The 20,945-nt window shown below is 49.7% G+C and overlaps 2 protein-coding genes across 2 annotated transcripts; one reads left to right on the top strand and one right to left on the bottom strand.

The window, feature by feature from the left end:
* Positions 1–1,811: 1,811 nt before the first annotated feature.
* LOC123186704 (peroxidase 12) lies at positions 1,812–3,413 on the bottom strand. The gene is made up of 3 exons (XM_044598420.1): positions 3,065–3,413; positions 2,825–3,010; positions 1,812–2,606 (listed from the first exon to the last, which is right to left on the bottom strand). The coding sequence occupies exons 1-3, from the start codon at positions 3,365–3,367 to the stop codon at positions 2,031–2,033; spliced, it is 1,065 nt and encodes a 354-aa protein (XP_044454355.1). The 5' UTR covers positions 3,368–3,413; the 3' UTR covers positions 1,812–2,030.
* An 8,146-nt stretch (positions 3,414–11,559) lies between these two features.
* On the top strand, positions 11,560–12,889 carry LOC123191171 (cationic peroxidase SPC4). The gene has a single exon (XM_044603958.1). It carries the CDS (start codon positions 11,636–11,638, stop codon positions 12,659–12,661), a length of 1,026 nt encoding a protein of 341 aa, XP_044459893.1. The 5' UTR covers positions 11,560–11,635; the 3' UTR covers positions 12,662–12,889.
* The last annotated feature ends 8,056 nt before the right edge of the window (positions 12,890–20,945 follow it).

The following is a 20,945-nucleotide window of genomic DNA, read 5'->3' on the forward strand; positions in this document are numbered from 1 at the left end:
AGATTGCACAACTCATATCTTGTCCTTCTACAGACTCCAATGCTCAAAAAAAAAACTGGACTCCACCACCAAGCGCAAGCCATCGACAGAGGGCCAAAGAGATACATGATAGGGGAGAAAAACTTTCCGACAACGCCTTTGAGAAGTAAATGACAGCCATGGGGCACCGACATGAAATACATTGACACGATGTCCTCTGTTTTGTTCTCCCCCCGTTTCAAAATATAGTGCATCCTCGGTTTCCGCACTTCAACTTTGACCATAAATTTAACCAACGAGACCAACTGCGGCGAGAGCAAAAATTATACCAATGAATTCGTATTCGAAAGAAGTTTTCAATTATATAATTTTTGCTCCCGATACAGTTGGTATCGACTGTTAAATTTATGGTCAAAGTTGAACCTCGAAGAGCGGTGGCGCACTATATTTTGGAACGAAGGGAGTACATTCAAGTGGTCATTTTCCATGCCCTCATCGTCAAGAGTACACAGGAGCTCTAGCCAACCCGAGCCACCATGGGCACCAAATCTGGGTGGCACTGTGCGAGGAATCCCAGAGTCAACATCGGCCATTCATCGCAACCCCAACTTCGGCAATCCAGCGCCGCAGTTGTATATGGACACCACTGCACCTACCTGGAGCCTCTCCACCACGAGCAGGGCCCCACCGCCAGACGCTGCCTGAGTCGCCCTTGTGAGAGCAAAGCGGAGGATTTGTGGCTAATTGTCCTCACCGACAATAATAATCCAACATTGTTTAACTCATACAAATTTTGATACATTACAGATTTCTAGTTGATAGCAATGGGAAAATAAGCAAATAGCAGACAATATAATGCCTTTTAAAAAGAAAATTATATAATGAAGTTGTTGAACATCCATCGGCTTCTTATGCTATAGCATTATTGGTGGCAAGTGTAACTATTATGACACTACAGTCTCTTTTTTCTGCGAGAAACTTCCAATCTATTCATCTTCAATCATGACAGTATAAAGAACAACAAAGATAATAGAAATTACAATTATGTCCATGGACCACCTAGCGACGACTACAAGCACTGGAGCAAGCTGCCGTCATCGCCCCTCCCTCACCGGAGCTGGGCAAACCTTTTTGTAGTACATAGTCAGGAAGTCGCCGTGCTAAGGCCCCATAAGGACCAGCGCACCAGAGTAGCATCCATCGTCGTGAAGAAAGTCGTAGATAAGAAGGATCAAACCTGTAAACACCCAAACGAAGACGAACGAACACCGGATCCAAATAGATCCGCCGAAGACCAGCACCGGCCGAATTCTGCGAGATTTGACGAAGACACACGTCCACACGCACTCCGACGATACTAGACGCACCATCGGAACGGGGATAGAACGCAGGAGACATTATTCCTACTAAGGGACATCGCCGCCGCTACACAGTCCCTACCAAGACGTTGAACCTGACAAGAACGAGACCAGGGCCCCTCCTGCCAGCGAGGGGCCGAGATCCTCCACACCTCCATGGCCTAGAGACCATGGGAGATGGGGCGGACCGGCGGCGGCGGCGACAGGATGAGAAGAGCTTTTCTTGTGGAGGAGGAAAGAGATATGAGAACAATAGAAACCCATATCAGCTATATGACACAGTGATCTTATTATACCTTACATATGTTCTATGACTTAGCAAATATTTTCTTGCGTACTATGTGTTTTGACATGAAATTGCCACATCTTGTGTTTTGATCATGCTCTGCAGTGCCTGTGGTGTCAGCTTCATGTCTTGTTGCACACAACAAAGTCTTGATATAATAATTCTCAAGAAAAAAAAGAGTCTGGATAGAATAAACACCCGTTATTATTAGATACATGCATCTTATCAGACGATGGAAATAATGATAGTAAACAACATAGATACAATGTACGTACGTACATACATAGTACATAGTAGTATAGCAAGTACGTAGCTAGCAACAAGCTAGACATTATTACACAAACAACTTTCGGTGAACGTACGTACGACGCATTATATGATATAATCTAGACCAACTCGCAAGCTGGTCAGACCTCACCGACGTTGCTGCTCTTGTGGTTAGGCACGGAGCAGCTGATGGTGCGGACCTCACCGGCGTTTCCTTGGGGCCCCTGCAGCTGCCCCAGCTTCCTGATGGAGGTGTCGAACTGGTTCCAGAACCACCACTGGTTTTCCGCGATGCCTTTGACGAGCTCCATGGCGCGGGGGTCATGGAGGAGCTGCATGTCGGAGTTGAGCACCCCCTTCCCCGCCTCCAGGTTGCCAAAGTACTTGTCGTCGAACTTGTTCGGGGTTGTCACGTCGAGGTCCTGCTTGTCTCTTATGTCGCCGGTGGTGCAGTTGTGCAGGAGCATCCGGACGAACTCGTTGGAGTTGGCCTCTCCGGCAAAGCGGTCGGCATAGGAGGTGCAGTGAGCCCCTCCGATGGTGTGCGCGCCGGAGAGCGCTACGAGGTCAGTCACGTCGAGGCTGCGGCTCTCGAAGGCCTCGATGAGCTGGGAGATGTTGAAGGTGGGGAGCGGGAGCTCACTGACGGTGCTCAGTGGGGCGGGTTCCAGGCTGTCGAGGCGACCGAGCGGTACGAGGTAGGATTGGCCCCCGGATTACGTACATACATGCATGCATGCAGATAGTTATTCAGATAGACCGTAGCTCACTCGACATCAAAATAGTTAAATAGATATAGATACTTTTCTAATCATTTTTACTACTTGCTCTGTAAGAAAATGTAGGATGTTTTATGGTAGCCAACTACACCAAAAAAATACTATTATGATATCGATGTATAATGGTATTTACATGGTTAAATCGTGCAGTTTACCTTGAGTACGGCATCATGGGTTGCGAGCGCCATGATATCGGCGCAAGAGACAACGGGCCCGCAGGCATGGTGCACCTTGATGCGGATGTCCTCGATGAGCTGCACGGCAGCCCGCTGCAGAAACCTGTTCGGCCACATCTGTAGCTCACTCTCTGCTCCCGCCAGAAGGATGGACGCATCGCAGCCCTGTGAATCCGTCTCAGGACACATACTTGTTGAGATATACGTATGCATGTGCACCTGAGGGAAGCAGTCGTGGTAGAAGAGGCGGATGAGCCCGGCGGCGAGGGCGATATCCTTCTGGAGCGCTTCGCCCACGGCGGAGCGCACAAGGCCCCGCACATCCGGGCAAGAGTCGGCGTAGTAGTCCGGGGTGAGGCTTTCTGCTAGGAACACTACCGGAGCATGACCACGGTGAACATCTTCCGTTGGCATGGAGATCAACGACGCCTCCGCCATGGACAGGGCTGTCGGATACGACAGCAGCGCGGCAACCAAGCCCAGCATGGCCAACATCGATGCCTTCCATGCCATTACGTTCATCTTTACCCTAGCTAGCTATGTGACTTGTTTATGTTGTGAGTGATGGAGTGTGAGTGCTTCTCCACGGAGACGCCGGCCGTTATTTATAGCTGAGTGAACTACCACCTTCAGTCCTTCACTACCTTAGGATGTCCCATTTCAAAAATTACCTTAGGATGTCCTACCATTGTGTTTCATGTGCGGTGTAGTACTGCTACAGATGCTGGCGCCAATTATCAACATGTGTACGTGGCCGGACCGAACATGGAGCTGCGTACGGCGTCTATGCACATTGCCCCATATATGGCCATCTCCATTGTTTTACATGCAGGCTTGCATGCAAGTCTGTCGGTGGGTGGAATATGAGCAATGCTACACCTACATAAAGGAACTACTTAAGTTTCCATACCAGTCAACGTGGCAGAATTAGATTGGTGTTTAGGGGATGAGGGGCCCACCCCCTAAAAATCAGGGGGAGATGTTTAAGATTAGTTTGGAACGTTTCGTAACCTTACGTATCCTCTTTCATAGGTCTAGCATTTTCGGTGGAATATTTGCGTAGGTGCATGCATGGGAAAACGTGCATGCAGACGGGACACATGGCAGGGCTAGGCAAAGCTACCATCAGCAGCTTCATTTAACAATAATATAGTTTAGTTTGTTTTTATCTGCTTCGCATATTAGCTTTGACTGACCCACAGATGCCCTTGGGAATATATCCAAGGCACCGGATACCATACAATATTTTAAAAAATATATTAAAAAATCTAACATGTTAATACAATATCAACATATAATTTTCTAATATTTCGTATAAAATTTTGAAATATGTTTTGAAATACAAAAATGACAAATTTAATATTAGTGTGATAGTGGGCAATCAAAAGCCCAAGTTATGGTATGTAGTACTATTCAGTGTTGAATTTGTCATTTTTGTTTTTAGAGTTATGCTTCGAATTTTGACTTGAAATTTTGTGACTACTTACATTAATGTTGTGTGAGTGTGCTAAATTTTATTTTCAGAATTTCTTGAACATTTTAAAAGCACAATGTGAGTTCGGTGTATCGGTAGCACCACAAACTTCGGTGCATCCATATATTTTCCTGCATGTCCTTGTCCTTGCCCTTGTTCTTGGCCTTGTCGTCTTTGTCACGGAAGTAGCCTTCAAAGACGCAAAGTGGATCGAATCGGATTTGCTCACCACCAAAGTTGCCCGATCTGTCACCAGCTTCTTCCTTCTCCTCTTTGGGCGCCTTTTCAACCATGGCACAGCCTGCCCGACTTTGCTCCCTTGCAATGACGCCAGGCCCGGCACTGAAGGGGACGGGGAGGGGGGGGGGGGGGGGGGGGGGCACCCCGGGAGGCCCCCAAGGTAGGCCTGTGATGCCTATTCATCAACCATCCAAAGGCCGAGTCGTAGTAGCAGTTACATGCAGCCCACGCGAACGATACGGTCAGATCGCTCTTTTGTAGCGAACTCGTGGACAATTTAGTTATGCGCTAAGGCTCATACACGCCCTGGATAATTCACATTGAACCTTGGTGCGTACACATGCACTCTGCAAAAAATGTTGTCACGGGCTTGCCTGAAGGTTTGACATCCCACCATATTGCCATTCAAATATTGTTTACTATTTTGGCTCTTGTATTAGGGGCCCCCTTGCCTGAAAAATATTTTTTGCCCAGGGCCTAGAAAATCTCAGGACTGGCTGAATGGCACGTGTTGTCATCCTGTGCCGCTTCTCGAGGATGCGAGCACGGAGGGCTTCCTTGTTGTTGCCGAAGGCGCATGCGACTCCGCCTCCCCGGCCTCAGCCTCTAGGGCTGTTGCGCCTTGTTCCTCGTACAGTGGGCACACCGGTCCTCCAAACCAATTGGGCCGGAGCGCTTGCTGCATTGATATCTAAGTCAGACCCCACAGCGACAAGGCGCCACGGAAGGGTTTGTCGCGTCAAGGTGAGGCCGCGTTCATGCGGCTTGAGCCATCAGTGCCGCTAGATCCAAGCGCCATTTGCAAATATACAATGGATTCGCGTCGGAGCGACTCCAACTATGGAGTTAGCATTTCCTCCCGAGAACGGCGGAGTGCCAACCCGACAACGAACTCCTCCTCGTCGCCGCAAGGGATGAGGTCCCAATCTATAGATCAGGAGATTTCGAAGTCGGATCCACTGCCTGCCATGTCGAAGAAGGCCAAAGATTGCCGGGCAGGAGCTTGGGGGAGGAGTGGAGTGGACTCTCTAGGGCTTGGTCCGGATCCGACATGGAGGGCAAACCCGAGCGCGTGTGGGCCTCCCCATATCAACCCTAGATATGGGCACGATAAGAGGAGTGCCGGTTTGAGCGGACATATAGGACCGATATGAGTGGTGTGGCTAAGTCGTGATTTCTTGACCGTTCACCGACTAGGCCGTCCCCCCGGACGTATAGGGACGTTTGAGGAGTCCGGCTGTAGATGCTCCCGAAAGCAAAAGAAGCACCTCAACTCAACCAAATCCTTAATTAGGTCGTGTTTGTTTGGACTGCAATTTTCACTGTTGCAGCTCCAACGGCTCCAGCTAAACGGAGCAACTATAGCTGCCAGCTGGAAGGTTGAAGGTGAGATGCAGTCATTTGGTAGTTGTATTGCAACAACTACGGCCGGTGGAAAGACGAGTTGAGATGAAGTCATTTGGTGAATATGGACCTAGCTCAAATTCGGGCGCACGTTTCTACCGGTTTTCTTCTGAACTTTTATTGCTGGTTTCCTATTTTCCTTTTTTGTTCCTTTCCTTCTTTTTTTGTTTTTCATTTTCCAGTTTTTTAAGTATTAACTATTTTATAACACACAAGCAGTATTTGCCTGACATTTTTTTTATTATTCATGGACACATTTTATAAATCCATGAATATTTTTGAAATATGTGAACGTTTATATAAAAGTTTCAACGTTTCTAAGACATTTTTTAATATTTTATATTTTTACAAAAACTTATCAACATTTTTAATAATATTTGAATATATTTTTGCGCAACTGGTTTTTCCTGTAGGACCCTGTTTGGGCGTTTTAGTAGCTATTCTCTATTTGAACTAAAAACCCCTGTTGCTAGTCTCTATATGTAGAAGGAGCACTCAGTTGAAACCACAAAAGCTACACCTCACTTATTGTGAGTTACAGTCAGTGCTCGCCTCAGCACAGCCCTAAGTGTGCCGGCCTAGTAAGGGAGTAACGGGGCAAATTTCTTTGGATTATTTTATGCGATTTTTACTTTGTTTTCCTTTTACATTTTGGCTACGGTTTTTCATTTTGGGTGTTTTTTCTTAGGCTTTTTATGTTCCTTTCCTCTTTTTGTTTTGGTTTTTGTCTTCGTCCCTGTATTTTACAACCTTCCTTTTTTCCAAGTTTATTTCTTAGATAGATATAATCATTTCTTCCAAACTATACAAACATTTTTAATACATGAAAAACATTTGTTTGATACATGATTAACATTTTATAAACACAATATCATTTTTTCCAATATATATGCACATTTGTTTTCAATAAAAACGAACTTTCCTTAAACAGATGATGAACGTTTTATGATACACATGGTTTTTTAATACATAATAGTTTTTACAATAAAATATGTATATTTTTAAACACACAATGAACATTTTTATAATTACAAGATAATAATTTTTGTACAAGATGAATATTTGCAAAATACACTATAAACATTTTTTTAAACATAGGGCTCACTATTTTCTAATACATGATGAAAACTTTTTCATACATCGTAATATTTCTTAAGTTATATGATGCACATTTTTTTTAACTAAAGGAAGGATTTTTTTTATATAGGAAGGATTTTTTTTATGTAGGAAGGATTTTTTTAATACGTGGTAAACATCTTTAAAACATAAGACAACCAATTTCCCAACACACAGTGGATATTTGTAAAATGCTTAAAATATAAATATTCCTATATCAAATATCGGCACATTTTAGAATCAATATAAACTAGGAAGCAAAAAAATACAAATTCAGCATAGTTAGGATGACCACACAAACTAGCGATCCGTCCTCGACTCAAAAAACCAGCGATCATACCATATGACCCTGAGGAGGACATGCCCGTTCGTCTTGCGCTCCGCAGCTCCCAGGAGGAGGCCCGTGCACATCAGTGCTCGGACTCCTTCCTTCAGGAATTCATTGCGTCCACCCAAATGGCGCATGGATATGACGCTAGGTGTGACGTCGCTGTCTCACCGGTCCGTGTGGCGTCCAAACGCAGTGGTGAACGCTCAACCCCTCCGTTGGCGCTCCAAGGCCATGGACGCGGGAGGCAGCGGCAGATCTCGCGGCAGTGGACGGCGGCAAGGCGGAGTCGCACTCTTCGGCGCCTCGTATAGTGTAGCAGTTCAGGCACCACAACCGTGTCGTGGTAATGTGGCTGGCTCATTTGCAGGACGGATTCATCATCGATCTGATGTCCATCGACACCCAACGGGTTCCGGGCTCTGACGGGAAAGAGTATAGCATGGGAGACGGCGGCACCTTAAGTCTCGTGAGCCGGCTCGTGCCCCATGGCCTACTCTACCTAGCCGGCGACCAGACCAACACTCTGGGGAGTGGAGCCGGCCGCCGGACATGGGCACGGCAGAGTCAAATGAGCTACGTTTAAAGATCGCTTTTACGTTGCATGTAATAATACAAATTTGAAATTTCTAATTTAAGATATCTGAATGTTGAATGTATTGTTTGAGGCATGACCGATAATTATAAGTGTTTGAGAGGTCGGATTTATAGTCCAATTGTAGACGCTCTTACCTCCTTGTCATTGCGCCGCGGTACGACAAGCCTAGGGCCGCGCCCCAAAGTTGAGGCGGCATCAGACCGATGTATTTCAACCCATTTGTGAGTGTCGGCTTGTCAGCTTTATAGGCACGGGCACGCTGCTAGTCATGCACGAAAAAGTCTGGGGGTGCAACGTGCGTCCGTACGTGACTTTATGCACGTTTCCTTGATCCCAGCATGCATGCACTCACTTTCCATACATGTATGACAAGATACTCCTACTTTCACCATCGAGCTAGCCAGCCATGGCCGGCCACCTCTTGTGTCGTGTGGTCTCCTCACTCCTCACCGATCTATCGTCTCCTTGAGTGTACTCCCTTCATTTTAAATATATGACCTTTGTGAGATTTCAATACGAACTATATATGAATGTATAGAGAGATTTAGAGTGCAGATTCACTCATTTTGCTTCATGTAAAATCTATATTGAAACCTCTAAAAGAGTTCATATTTAGAAATGGAGGGGGTATCTTTTTACACGTGCTTCCTACTTTAGTATAGTACCACGCTCAGTATAGTTTGGGAGATTATCATACAAAAACCAACATCCAAAAGACTTTGTGGAAATCATGTTTTAAAGTTTCGAAAAAATCTGAAAAAATGTGGGACGTTAAAACAGTGCCAGCACTTTGTTCCACGCTACTACTGCATGCCTGTTTTCTCCTTTTTTTTTCCTGTCAAACGAAACGGATGCTGGATTTAAACTATTTATTTATTACTCTCTCCGATCTATATTAATTATCGCTGATTTAATATAACATTGCACTAAATTAGTGACAATTGATATATGGATCCGAGGGTGTAAGACAATTGCTATCTTTTCTCTTCAGAAGCTGCCTGGCATATGGCACCTACTTGCAGTTCGAGAGGGGAAGACACATGGTTTAGTCAAGCAGTTATATATTAACAATACTACTTAAGACCGACCGACCGATCCCGTATTAGAACTCACCCACTTGATCAGCACAAGCTAACAGAAAAGTACACCGATGCAATGCAGGATCACAAAGCATGCATTGCCCTTAATTATTCAGGAAGACATGGAACACGTTACTAGCACACAATATATGATACCCGCCCAGAGATTGATACATAGCCCAAGAACCCGGGCCGGAATCATGGCATATTCGCCAATTTGTTCAATCAGATCGATTCGTACGTGGCTCATAATTTTTTCTTTCTCTAAACCAGTGTGGAGGCGTGCCCTTCCCCTCCCCCGTGTCGCTCCTCTGGGGCGACTCGGGTGGCCCCAACCCTAGAGCGCCGCCAGCCCCCTTTCCCCTCCCTCCAGATCTCGCCACCACCAGAGATAGCTGCTGTCAAGCCCGCGCGGCGTCGAGGAAGGTGGCGGTGGGGCCGGTTCCTGCTGCCTCGCGCAGGAGAGCCTGGTGTGCCGGGGTGGCGGCCCCGGTCAAGGTGGGTGGCACCTTCCATGCGACGGAGAGTGGCTGCGGGTGTGTGGCCGGTCTTCCTCGGCTTGCGAGGGCGGCGAGGACCCGGTTGTGGGAGCTCATGCGGCCGTGATTTCCGTCGTCCGGTCTCCAGATCTGGATCGACCAGCGCCAGCTTCATCTCCTTCACCTTATCCGGCTTGATCTGGGCTTCGGTGTGGCCTTGCTCGACGGATCCGGGTGGTGGGCCGTGATTGGATGGTGGGGCTCTTGGGACCGGGGGAAACCCTTGGCCGGCAATGGCGGCCACAACGACGATGATGCCACGGCGCCGATCCACTCCTTGGAGTCTTCGTTGAGGTTTCTCAACCCCCACCCACCCTCCCCTGCATCTAGGGGAAACCCTTGGTCCTGCTTGAGGACGACGGCGGCGCTACGGTGTCGTTCCCCTTCCTGAAGGCGCAGTCCTTGGACCGTAGGGGGGTTGGTGTTGGGGTGTGCTGGTGAGATCCCGGCAGGGATGGCGACGACACGTGCATGAGAGATGGAGGTCTTCGATCTGATTATGGGTGAAAACCTGCTATTGGCTATTGCCAAGGTCTGTGATGGCGATGATGTCTACGTCGTTCCCTTTCTGAAGGCACCGCCGTGGAGAAGTTCAAGGTCACTCTCTGCTACCTCCGGGGGAACCCAAAATCAGTAGATTGGATGACGGCGGCTATCTGGTGTCGTTTCCCCCCTTGGGGGCGTCATTCTTGGAGGTGCACACGGGCTCGAGGGATCGGAGGACGGTGTCTCTGGTGGAGCGGTGCTTCGTCTTCCACATTGATGGTGGCGGTTCTCGGTGGTGTGGCGTTGTGGAGATTCGGCGTCTGATGCGCGGAGATGGACTCGCATAGGAGGAGGAAGTTGTCTGGCGTTATGGTGACGTTGATGACAGAGAGGCCTGGCAAGGTCGGTGCATCCGTTCTGCTTTGAGGATGGACCGAGGGAAGATGGAGGTGACGGCCCTTACAGCGTGAGGTGCTCACTGGAAGTGTGCCAGACCGGTGTGGGACCCAATCCAGGTAGTGGCTTAGATGGGAGCCCGGCTTTAGGTGTTAGACTTTGGTGCGATGTCTATTTGGTATTAGGCCCGAACATTAGACACGCCTTCATCAAGGGATAGGAGTAGCAACGGTGTTGAACTTATTGATGTATCGTCTTGTATGGTCTTTATGAATAATTAATAATATGACTGCATGCTTCATCCAGATGCAGAGGTCGAGGGTACATTCTCCTTTTCAAAAAAAAGTGTGGAGCGTGCCCTTTCCCACTTGCAATGCAATGACTGTACTTTGACCAGCGTACATACATGCCTACGGTTTGGGATAAAAACTACTATTGTATATCATGTGATTTCAGTACAGATCGGTGGAGAATATTATCATTGAACAAAGGACTTTAGCAACCTTCTTGCGAAACGCGTGCCACTATAGATTACCACAACGAATATATTGACATGTTAGGTGTCGGCTCTATCAACTTGTCAAGCAGAGAGAGTTTAGATTTTAGTATAGCGTGGGCAATATTGTCTTTGAAGAAGAAAGAGCTTAGCAACCATCTGGATAAACCTTCTTGATGGACACGTACCACCCCACGTTTCAGTACCATATACGCATTGGCTCATATAAATTGTTTTGAAATGAAAAACAAACTTAAAAATTGCACCATCGCAATATTCAACGTCGCTTTTCGACATTGCCGACAGCTAGCAAAATGTATGCTACAAACATGATTTTTCTTTTTCTGAATGGTTTGCATGTAACAAATTTGAATCTTCAACATACTAGAGCAGAGCCATCTTAAAGAAATGATGCCCAACTATGTCCTACATTTCACTGTCATGCTTATCTTTAACTTCCTTTTAGTATTCTTGGTGTGATCCATGCTAGGATTAATTGGACAAATAACTCCACTTGGTTGTTTCCCGTTTAGCTTATAAATAACGGCCGTTTCGCTAGACTTGAGCAAGCCACACGCCTAGCCTTAGCTAGCTAGCTTACTCCACAGTCCACACCCACCGCACCGCACCAACTATGGCGATGGCGAGCAGCAGCGGCGGCGCAGGCGCACTGGTTCTGGCCTTCCTTACCGTCGCCGTTCTGCTCTCCCCGGCGCTGTCCGCCCCTCTGGACAGCGCCGGCTTCCACTCGGCGACGTGCCCGCAGCTGGAGAGCATCGTGCTGTCCTCCGTGCAGGCGGCGCTCCAGCGCGAGGTGGCGCTCGCCGCCGGCCTGCTCCGCATCTTCTTCCACGACTGCTTCCCGCAGGGCTGCGACGCGTCCGTCTACCTCAAGGGCAGCGGCACGGAGCAGGCCATGGGGCCCAACACCACGCTGCAGCCGCGGGCGCTGCAGCTGGTGGAGGACATCCGCGCCAAGGTGCACGCGGCCTGCGGCGCCACCGTGTCCTGTGCCGACATCTCGGCGCTGGCCACCCGCGACGCCGTCGTGCTCTCCGGCGGGCCCAACTACACCGTGCCGCAGGGCCAGTTCGACAGCCTCGCCCCGGCGTCACAGAACGCCGTCAACGCCCTCCCGTCGCCGGCCACCGCCAGCGTCTCCGCCCTCGCGCGCGCCTTCAGCGCCAAGGGCCTCCGCGACCTTGCCGACCTGGTGGCGCTCTCCGGCGCCCACACCGTCGGGAGGACGGGCTGCCCCTTCTTCCGCGACCGGGCTCAGCGCATGGACGACACCTTCTCCCGGAGGCTGGCGGCGAACTGCAGCGCGGCCCCGACCCGGCTGCAGAACCTGGACGTGGTGACCCCCGACCTGTTCGACAATGGGTACTACAGGGCGCTGGTGAACAGCCAGGGCGTGTTCACCTCCGACATGGCGCTCATCAAGGACCGCACCACGGCGCCCATCGTGAGGCAGTTCGCGCAGAGCAAGGACGCCTTCTTCGCGCAGTTCGCCAAGTCCATGGCCAAGCTCGCCACCGCGCCGAGGCCCGGCGGGAACGTGGGCGAGATCCGCCGCAGCTGCTTCAGCCCCAACGCCCGGCGCGCCATCGACACCGTCGTCGACGCCGGCGAGGAGGAGGGATTCGCGGCTTCTGCCTGATGTGGATCAACGGATTAGCGTGTGTACGCTTGCTGCTAGTCGTGCGCTAGATAGCATGCACGTGCATGGCTTCGTGTATGTCAGCTGTTAATTTCTGCTCCCGTGTGTGTGTGCCTGCTTTGGCTCGATAGTCTGTAGTGTAATAAGAGACTTCATCAGGGAGTCACTGAGTGCTTGCTTGCTCAAGGTTCAACATTTCAATGAAATTTCACCCGGCGGGTACCGAAATATTTGTAACCTTGAATTTTGGGACCAGATTCAAACTAGTTTCGAACCAATTAAATTAGGACAACATTCATTAAAAAAATAAATGGATTTAAATAGATGAAAATCTGAAACAATTGTTGGCATATTTCGACGAGGTCCGAGAGTTTTTCTTAACTGAAATTGTAAACCCCGGTGAAAAGATTACGCTCTCTGGGTTCTTAGGTAGATACTTGTGTTTTTTCTACAAAAGTCCACTTAGACTAAACTTAATTGTACTACAACTATATTAATTGCGGTAGTGAAAAGAACTTCTTTAGAGTGAAGCGTTTTGGTGACCAGGCTCCATGGAGCCCAGAATTAAAAAAAAACAAAAATAAAACTTCCCGATTTCAACAAAATCTGAAAATCTTTTTGCAATAATACAAGGATGAAACGTATATGTGTGTAAAAATTTAGGATGAAAAATATGTTGAAATACGACGAGTACAAAAAAACCAAAGTCTATGACTTTGAGGACGAATAGTATCACGTGCTAAAAAGTCTCAGTTTTTTTTTTGCACAATCATCATTTCAACGTATTTCGTCATGAAAATGTACACACATGTTCATTATGCCTCCATGTATTTCTATATTTTCCAGAATTTTTGAAAAGTGAAAATATAAATTTTGATGAATTTTGAAAATTGCAAATGTAGACCTTCATGTAGCTCGGCCTCCAAAAACAATTTTCGATTTCTTTAGCCATAATTAATTAAGTGCGCGCATGGAGTCCTAACATCCCAACAAACCATGCAATTGAGATACATACTCCCTCTGTCCACAAATAAGTATACTTTGGTATTCAAAATTTATCCATAAAAAATGAACCTATACCTTCTCAATGCATTTTAAAGTAAAAAAATGCTTTTCTCTAATCATATACTCCCTCCATTTCGAATTATTTGTTGAAGGTATGGATGTATCTAGATGTATTTTAGTTTTAGATACATCCATTTATGCGACAATTAATTTAGAACGGAGGAAGTAGTAATCAAGACCAATAACGTTCAGTACATGGTCTTCTCACTTACTACATGCACTTAACTCATTGGGAGTGCAGTAATTAAATAGACAAGAGATGATGGCTTACATCTTTTCAATGTATTTTTTACTCCATTTTATAATCTATTCTAGATTTTTATATATACAACTATTCATGGACGGAGGGAATAATACAATAGTGGTATCTCAACAGAGCAAAGCTGCTCCGTCCTATAGATAGATCTATCCAACAGCAATCGTCTACACGAAACGACAGGCCGAGTAAATGGAAATGCAAGAAAGATATCCATCTTCTTGTATAGTACTCCCCCCGTTCCTAAATATGGAGTATAATTATTTTTTTAGAGATTTCAATAAGGAACTATATATGGAGCAAAATGAGCGAATTTACACTCTAAAATATGTCTACATATATTTGTATGTTGTAGTCCATTTAAAATGTGTAAAAAGACTTGTACGTATTTAGAAATGGAGGGAGTAAGGCCAACTCCACCGCATGACCTCAAACGGACGTTCGGTTGGGCCAGATTTTGTCTCTTTGGGGCGGCAGTGGGTTCACCCATGCCCGCCTCTGTCCATTGGGTCGTGGGTGCGCCCAATGCGCGACCGCACCCCAAATCATGTCTGGGATGGACATGATAAAAAACAAAAAAACTTAAATAAAATACCTAAAAAGGTAAATAAACGCAGTTAAAAAAACTTAAATCATATTTTGGGTTACGACCACAAAACGGCCCAGTTTCACGCTGCACTTAAACGGCCCAGTTTTATAATTGACATAAAAACAAAATAAAAAAATGCCGCCCGCGCGCTCGTGTCGCGCCCGTCCATGCCGTGGCCATCGCCGCCGCCGTCTCCAGTGGCCGCCGGTGTCGTCGTCATCGCTGACGAGGTCGACGTAGTCCGGCGGCGTCCACAGGTGGGCCTGCGGTCCGCGATGCACGGGGCGGTGGGCTGGAAGGTGGCCGGTGCCTGCACCACCTTCTCCCGCGGCGAGGCACCCCGCTCTGGCGACCGCAGCGGCGTGGGGCACCAGTTGCCCCCCACGGCGACCGCCATCTGCTCCGCCGTGCACGACCAGCTCCACCCCTGGCCCATCAGGCCCGGGTGGAAGGCGGCCACCGGCGGCTCCTCCACCACCTCCTCCTTCGGCACCGTCTCCAACTCGGGGATGGCGACGTCGTCGGCCGCAGAGAGGGTCTTCATCTCCTCGAGGCCCTCCAATTGGCGCTCGTCGTGCGTGCGCATGGAGTTCTCTATGACACGCGCCATGAGACGGGCCTCCTCCTTTGCTGTCATGCGAGGAGTTGGAGGTGGTGACGGAGACGGGGAAGGCGATGGCGTGGGCGTGAGGCCGCGCACTCGCGTACGCCCGCGCACCTCCTGATGTGGCCGTCACGGCCCCAACACCGTGCCGGCGAAGTAGGACGCGCGCCGCACGTCGTGCTCGTCCTGGAGCCACATGTCCCACAGGACGGAGTCGGGGGCGTACCTCTCGTCGTAGTAGAGGTCGTCGGGGAGGAGGAGGCGGCGGCGCTCGATCTCATCGCGCCGCGTGTCGTGGTTCTAAGCCTGACAGTAGAGTGGGGGGTAGGTATGGAGAGGCAAGGTTCTAGCTATGGAGAGGTTGTAAACACAAAGGATGTACGAGTTCAGGCCCTTCTCGGAGGAAGTAATAGCCCTACGTCTCGGAGCCCGGAGGCGGTCGAGTGGATTATGAGTATATGAGTTACAAGATGCCGAACCCTTCTGCCTGTGGAGGGGGGTGGCTTATATAGAGTGCGCCAGGACCCCAGCCAGCCCACGTAGGAGAGGGTTTAAGGTGAGTTAAGTCTGGGGCGTTACTAATAACGCCCCACATAAAGTGTCTTTACTATCATAAAGCCTACTTAATTACAGGCCGTTGCAGTGCAGAGTGCCTCTTGACCTCCTGGTGGTCGAGTGAGTCTTCGTGGTCGAGTCCTTCAGTCAGTCGAGTGAGTCCTTCGTTGGTCGACTGGAAGGCGACCTCTTCTAAGGGTGTCCTTGGGTAAGGTACTTAGATCAGGTCCATGACCCTACCCTAGGTACATGACCCCATCATTAGCCCCCGAATGGATTGAGGCTTCGAGTGAGGAAGGAGTTGATGTCGTTTCCGATTAACCTTTGCACACCGGTCGTGCGTTGTTCTGGGCCAAAGAATTTCTTCGTCGATAGTGAGCAACTTGTCTTCGGTCGACTCGATCCATTCTCTTCTTTCGTCGAGTGATTTTTCGGGCTTCGACGGTCTCCGAGCGACGGATCGCGGGAAACCCCACGTCTGACAGACCGATCTGCCGTTCGCGGATTCCGCGGGATGCGAAATTTGGGGACGCGCGCGAAGCGGAGCGGACCGCGGCGTTCGGATGGGACGGGGCATAGACGCCTCGATCTCCGCGCCGCTTTCTTCGCCACGTATCCCGTCTGCACAACTATTCCTGATATGATTAGATCGACCGGGCCCACCTGTCATCCACTCGGAAGGGACCTTATAAATGCGCCCGGCGAGGATTTCTGTACTGCGCCTCAGTCATTCTCTCTCTCTCTGCTCCCTTCGTCCCTGTCCAGCGCGCTCGCTCTCGCCCCCGCACAACTTCCCCACGCGCATCTCGCCGGCAACCATGGCCAAGGAGAAGACGGCGGCGCTGGAACGTGCGAAGAAGGCGTCGGCGTCGGAGAAGGCAAAGGGGAGATCCACCAGCCGTGGTGGGTCCTCGTCCAGATCCCGCCTGCCGAAGGGCTGGGTCCAAGGAGACTGGATCCAGTCGACCATCACCGAGAATGACCTCCTCGACATGGCCAACGAGGGCTTGATCCCACATGGAGCTGCGAGGCTTCCGGGGAAGGAGTGGCAGCCCCAGCCAGAAGAGGGTGAGTGTGTGCTCTTGGCCACCCATGTTGATCGTGGATTTTCCTTGCCGCCGAGTGTTTTCTTCCGTGGCTTCTTGAATTTCTTCGGAGCGCAGCTCCACCACTTTACCCCAAAATCTATTGCCTATCTTGCCGCGTTCGTGTCCATGTGTGAGGGTTTCCTGGGCTGTCGACCGCACTGGGGTTTGTTCAAGCATATATTCACGTGTCGCTCTCAGACCGTGAAGAAGGCGAGCCCAGGTGATGAGAAAACCCGAGTTGTCCAAATGTGCGGGGGTCTGGGGATCCAGGTGAGGAATAAGAGCACCTTCCCGCCCATGACCTTTCCCGAGTCCGTCAGAGGCTGGCAGTCGACTTGGTTCTATTGCCAGGTCCAGTCGACGCCAGGGCAGTCGAGTGGACTCCCTCCGTTTACCATGGACCGATTGAACAAGCCCTCCCCTCTGAAGTTGATTTCGGAGGAGAAAGCCGACGTGAAGATGTTGATGGAGCGCGTGGTGCAGTTGGTTCGGGAGGGAGTGACGGGCATGGACCTCCTGGAGGTCTTCCTTAGGCGTCGCATCCAGCCCCTTCAGTTCCGGAGCCACTGCATGTGGTTGTACTGTGGGACCGAAGACGAGACTCGAGTCCATCCAGAAGCAGTCGACGATGTCACTCTGGAAAGATGGATGGTAGCCGTTACCGGAAACAAGGACAACCCACGCGGAGCCAGAAGGATTCCTCCACTCGACCACAACAGCGATCCAAACAAGGTACGTTTGCTCTGCCCTCCACTGTGTTCTTGTCGCATTCATTTCTATTTATCTTGCCGACTGGTCGACTGATCCTTGTCTTGATACCCGCTAGGTCCTTACCGAGCTGTACTCGATGCCCAATGGGGCACAAGCTCCGACTGAGGAGGGTGAGGCGAGTGGGGGCGAGAGCCAGGAAGAGGAGGAATGGGACTCGGACGTTGCAGAGGATGATGACGACGATGATGATGATGACGGTGATGAAGATGACGTCGAGGACAAGGAAGAAGAGGAGGAGGAGGTCGTACCACCGCGCTCAGAAAGGCGGTCGAAGCTTGTCCACGACCCTTCGACTGAACGTGGCAAGGGGGTTGCGACCGCTGTCCAGTCGACCAAGCGCCCTCGGACCACCTCTCCGGTGCCGACTGAAAAGGCGCCGAAGCAGCCCAGGGCGGCCCCGTCGAAGACGATCAAGCTCCTACCGAAGATGAAGGTGTCCATCCCCACCATATCAGGGTAATCGTGCTGCTTGAATCTTCTTATTTTGTGTGAACTTTGTCTCTGGTCGACGCTGAAGTTAGTCGACTAATCCTTTGGAGTTGCAGTGCTGCTACTTCTGAAACCTTAGCCCGGGCTGATGACCACGAGATGGAGGACGCAGCAACTTCGAAACCAGGTACTGTATTCTTAACGCCGTTCTTAGTCGACTGACTCGCGATCTCTGATCCTGATGTCGACTGACTCGCGATCTCTGATCCTGATTCTTCTCCGTAGCTCCACCCAATACTGTTATCAATCTCCCTGATGATGATGAGGATGAAGAACCACTGAAGCGCAGGAGGAGTAGGAAAGCGTCCGCCAGTAAGGTGCCTCAGGATGGGACGGCGCCTGAGATTCTGATTGCGGAGGAAGAGAACATCACTCGACACACGGTGTCCTTCGCAGATCCATTGACGAGTGCTCAGCAGCCCTCCCTCTTCACGACGCACCACGTCCCAGAGGACCAAGCTGGCGCGGCGAAGGAAGCGATACGCCAGGCGGGAATCATGATGGAGCAGTTGAAGACCATCCGGGACGCGAGCCAGGCAGCTTATGACGCCAGTTCTGCCCTCTAGAGCAATGTTCAGGTCAGTCGACCACAGTTTGTTCTGTTGGATACGCTGCCAAAAACTTTTCCTTTCCGGAATTTATAGTAGTCACCCACTGGGTGTGTCGATTAAACTCAGTGTTAGCGGGGGCACGCTGAGTGCACCCGCTGGGTGTAGTCCCCAAGGCTAAGGTCGACTGCTGGCAGTCGGCCTTAGGCTTTATGATGTCAATCTTTCTGTCAGTCGACTATGTCGACTGGATTTCACGAACCGGTGGGGGCACGCTGAGTGCACCCACTGGGTGTAGTCCCCGAGACTGTGGTCGACTGCTTGCAGTTGATCACAGTCTTAAAGAATACATCTCGTTTTTTTTTACTTCGACTGGTCGACTTTGTCTTCACCAGAATTAGTGGGGGCACGCTGAGTGCACCCACTGGGTGTAGTCCCCGAGACTACGGTCGAATGCTTGTATTCGGCTGTAGTCTTAGAAACGTGTGTTTTTTCTTTTTTCACTCGGAAGTGAATTATATTTGACATTTAGTCGATTGGTTCTTCGCAGAACTCCTGTGATCTTGTGGCTCGCTACTCTGAGCTGGAAAACAAGCACACTCAACTCGAGCTGAGCTTGAAGCTGGTTCAGGAGAAGCTGACGAAGGCAAAGGAGGAGACCGAAGGTATGTTTGGTGAGACCTTGACGACTGCTTTTCCCCTTGCTTGTTTCCAAATCTGACCTTGCTGTAACTTGCAGGTAAGGTAAGGGAGGCCCAACAGAAGAAAGACCTCGAACTAACTGAGAAGATCAAGCTTGCTGACGAGAAGTTAGCTTCAGTCACCAAGCTTGAACAAGACAATACCAATCTGAAAGCTGCTCTTGGGATCGCCAACAAGGAGGTCAGTCGACTGAAAACTGATAAAGCTGCCCTGACCGACCAAGTCAGCAAATTGACTGGGAAGAAAACTGATCTGGAGGCCTTCCTGAGTGGTCTTGCCAAGAAGATGTTTCTTATGCTCGAAGGTAAACCTCTATGCTTGGCAAACATTTCCAATTGTGGTTTTTCCATTCGACCATCCCCTTGACTTAGTGATCGTCCTTGCAGAATTTTGTCAAAACTTTGAAGAAGAAACTAGCCGGCTGGAGCCAAACCTCGACCCCGTCAATTCTCCGGTGAACGACGAAGTTGCCATGGATGTTTTCCGACTGGAGTCTCGTGTTGCAGCTGTCGTGGACTATCTCGCAAGGCTGAAGGCCGCCACATCTCGCATCGACTCGACGCTCTGGCCTGAGGAGACACTTCAGAATGACCTTGAGTCGCTGATGGCCCGCTTGAACACGATTCCTGGTCGAGTGCAGGAATGGAAGAAGTCCTCGGCTCGGTGTGGTGCAGATGTTGCTCTGTGTCTGGCCCGAGTCCACTGTAAAGATGCGCGGGAAGAGAAGCTGGCGGCTCTTCGGGTGGCCAACACCAAGAAACACGACTTCAGGTCCTTTATGGAAACTTTCCTTGCAGCTGCCACTCGGATCGCTGACGGAATCGACCTTGATGAATTCGTTGCACCTTCCAGCCCTCCACAGGAGGGGTAAAAAACTTCTTCTGGCTCAACGCTTTAAATTTGCCTCGGTATGCCGAGTGGAATTGTAACCGACAAACCTTAACGGGCTTAACGCCTGAGCACTTTCGGTTCCTTTAGATATCGATTCAAACTTGAATTTGGTGCTTGAATACGATTGCCTTTGGCTCGAAATGTCTTTTGCAGGTTCAAAGCAAGGCGCATTTACTGCAATCGACTTATTCTTTAGTCCACTTAGGCGAGCACTGGGCTGCGGCTAAGCCCCCGAGTGAGAGGTTTTACTCTTCACTCGGTAGGATTTTGATAACTTAGGCTAGCACTGGGCTGCGGCTAAGCCTCCGAGTGAGAGGGTTGCTCTCCACTCGGTAGGATTTTGATAACTTAGGCGAGTGCTTGGACTGCAGTTAAGCCCCCGAGTGAGACGGTTGCTCTCCACTCGGTAGGATTTTGATAACTTCGGCTAGCACTGGGCTGCGGCTAAGCCTCCGAGTGAGAGGGTTGCTCTTCACTCGGTAGGATTTTTACAACTTAGGCGAGTGCTTGGACTGCAGCTAAGCCTCCGAGTGAGAGGGTTGCTCTTCACTCGGTAGGATTTTTATAACTTAGGCGAGTGCTTGGACTGCAGCTAAGCCCCCGAGTGAGAGGGTTGCTCTTCACTCGGTAGGATTTTTATAACTTAGGCGAGTGCTTGGACTGCAGCTAAGCCTCCGAGTGAGAGGGTTGCTCTTCACTCGGTAGGATTTTTATAACTTAGGCGAG

Source organism: Triticum aestivum, chromosome 2A (assembly GCF_018294505.1).
Source record: "Triticum aestivum cultivar Chinese Spring chromosome 2A, IWGSC CS RefSeq v2.1, whole genome shotgun sequence".
Taxonomy (NCBI): Eukaryota; Viridiplantae; Streptophyta; class Magnoliopsida; order Poales; family Poaceae; genus Triticum; species Triticum aestivum.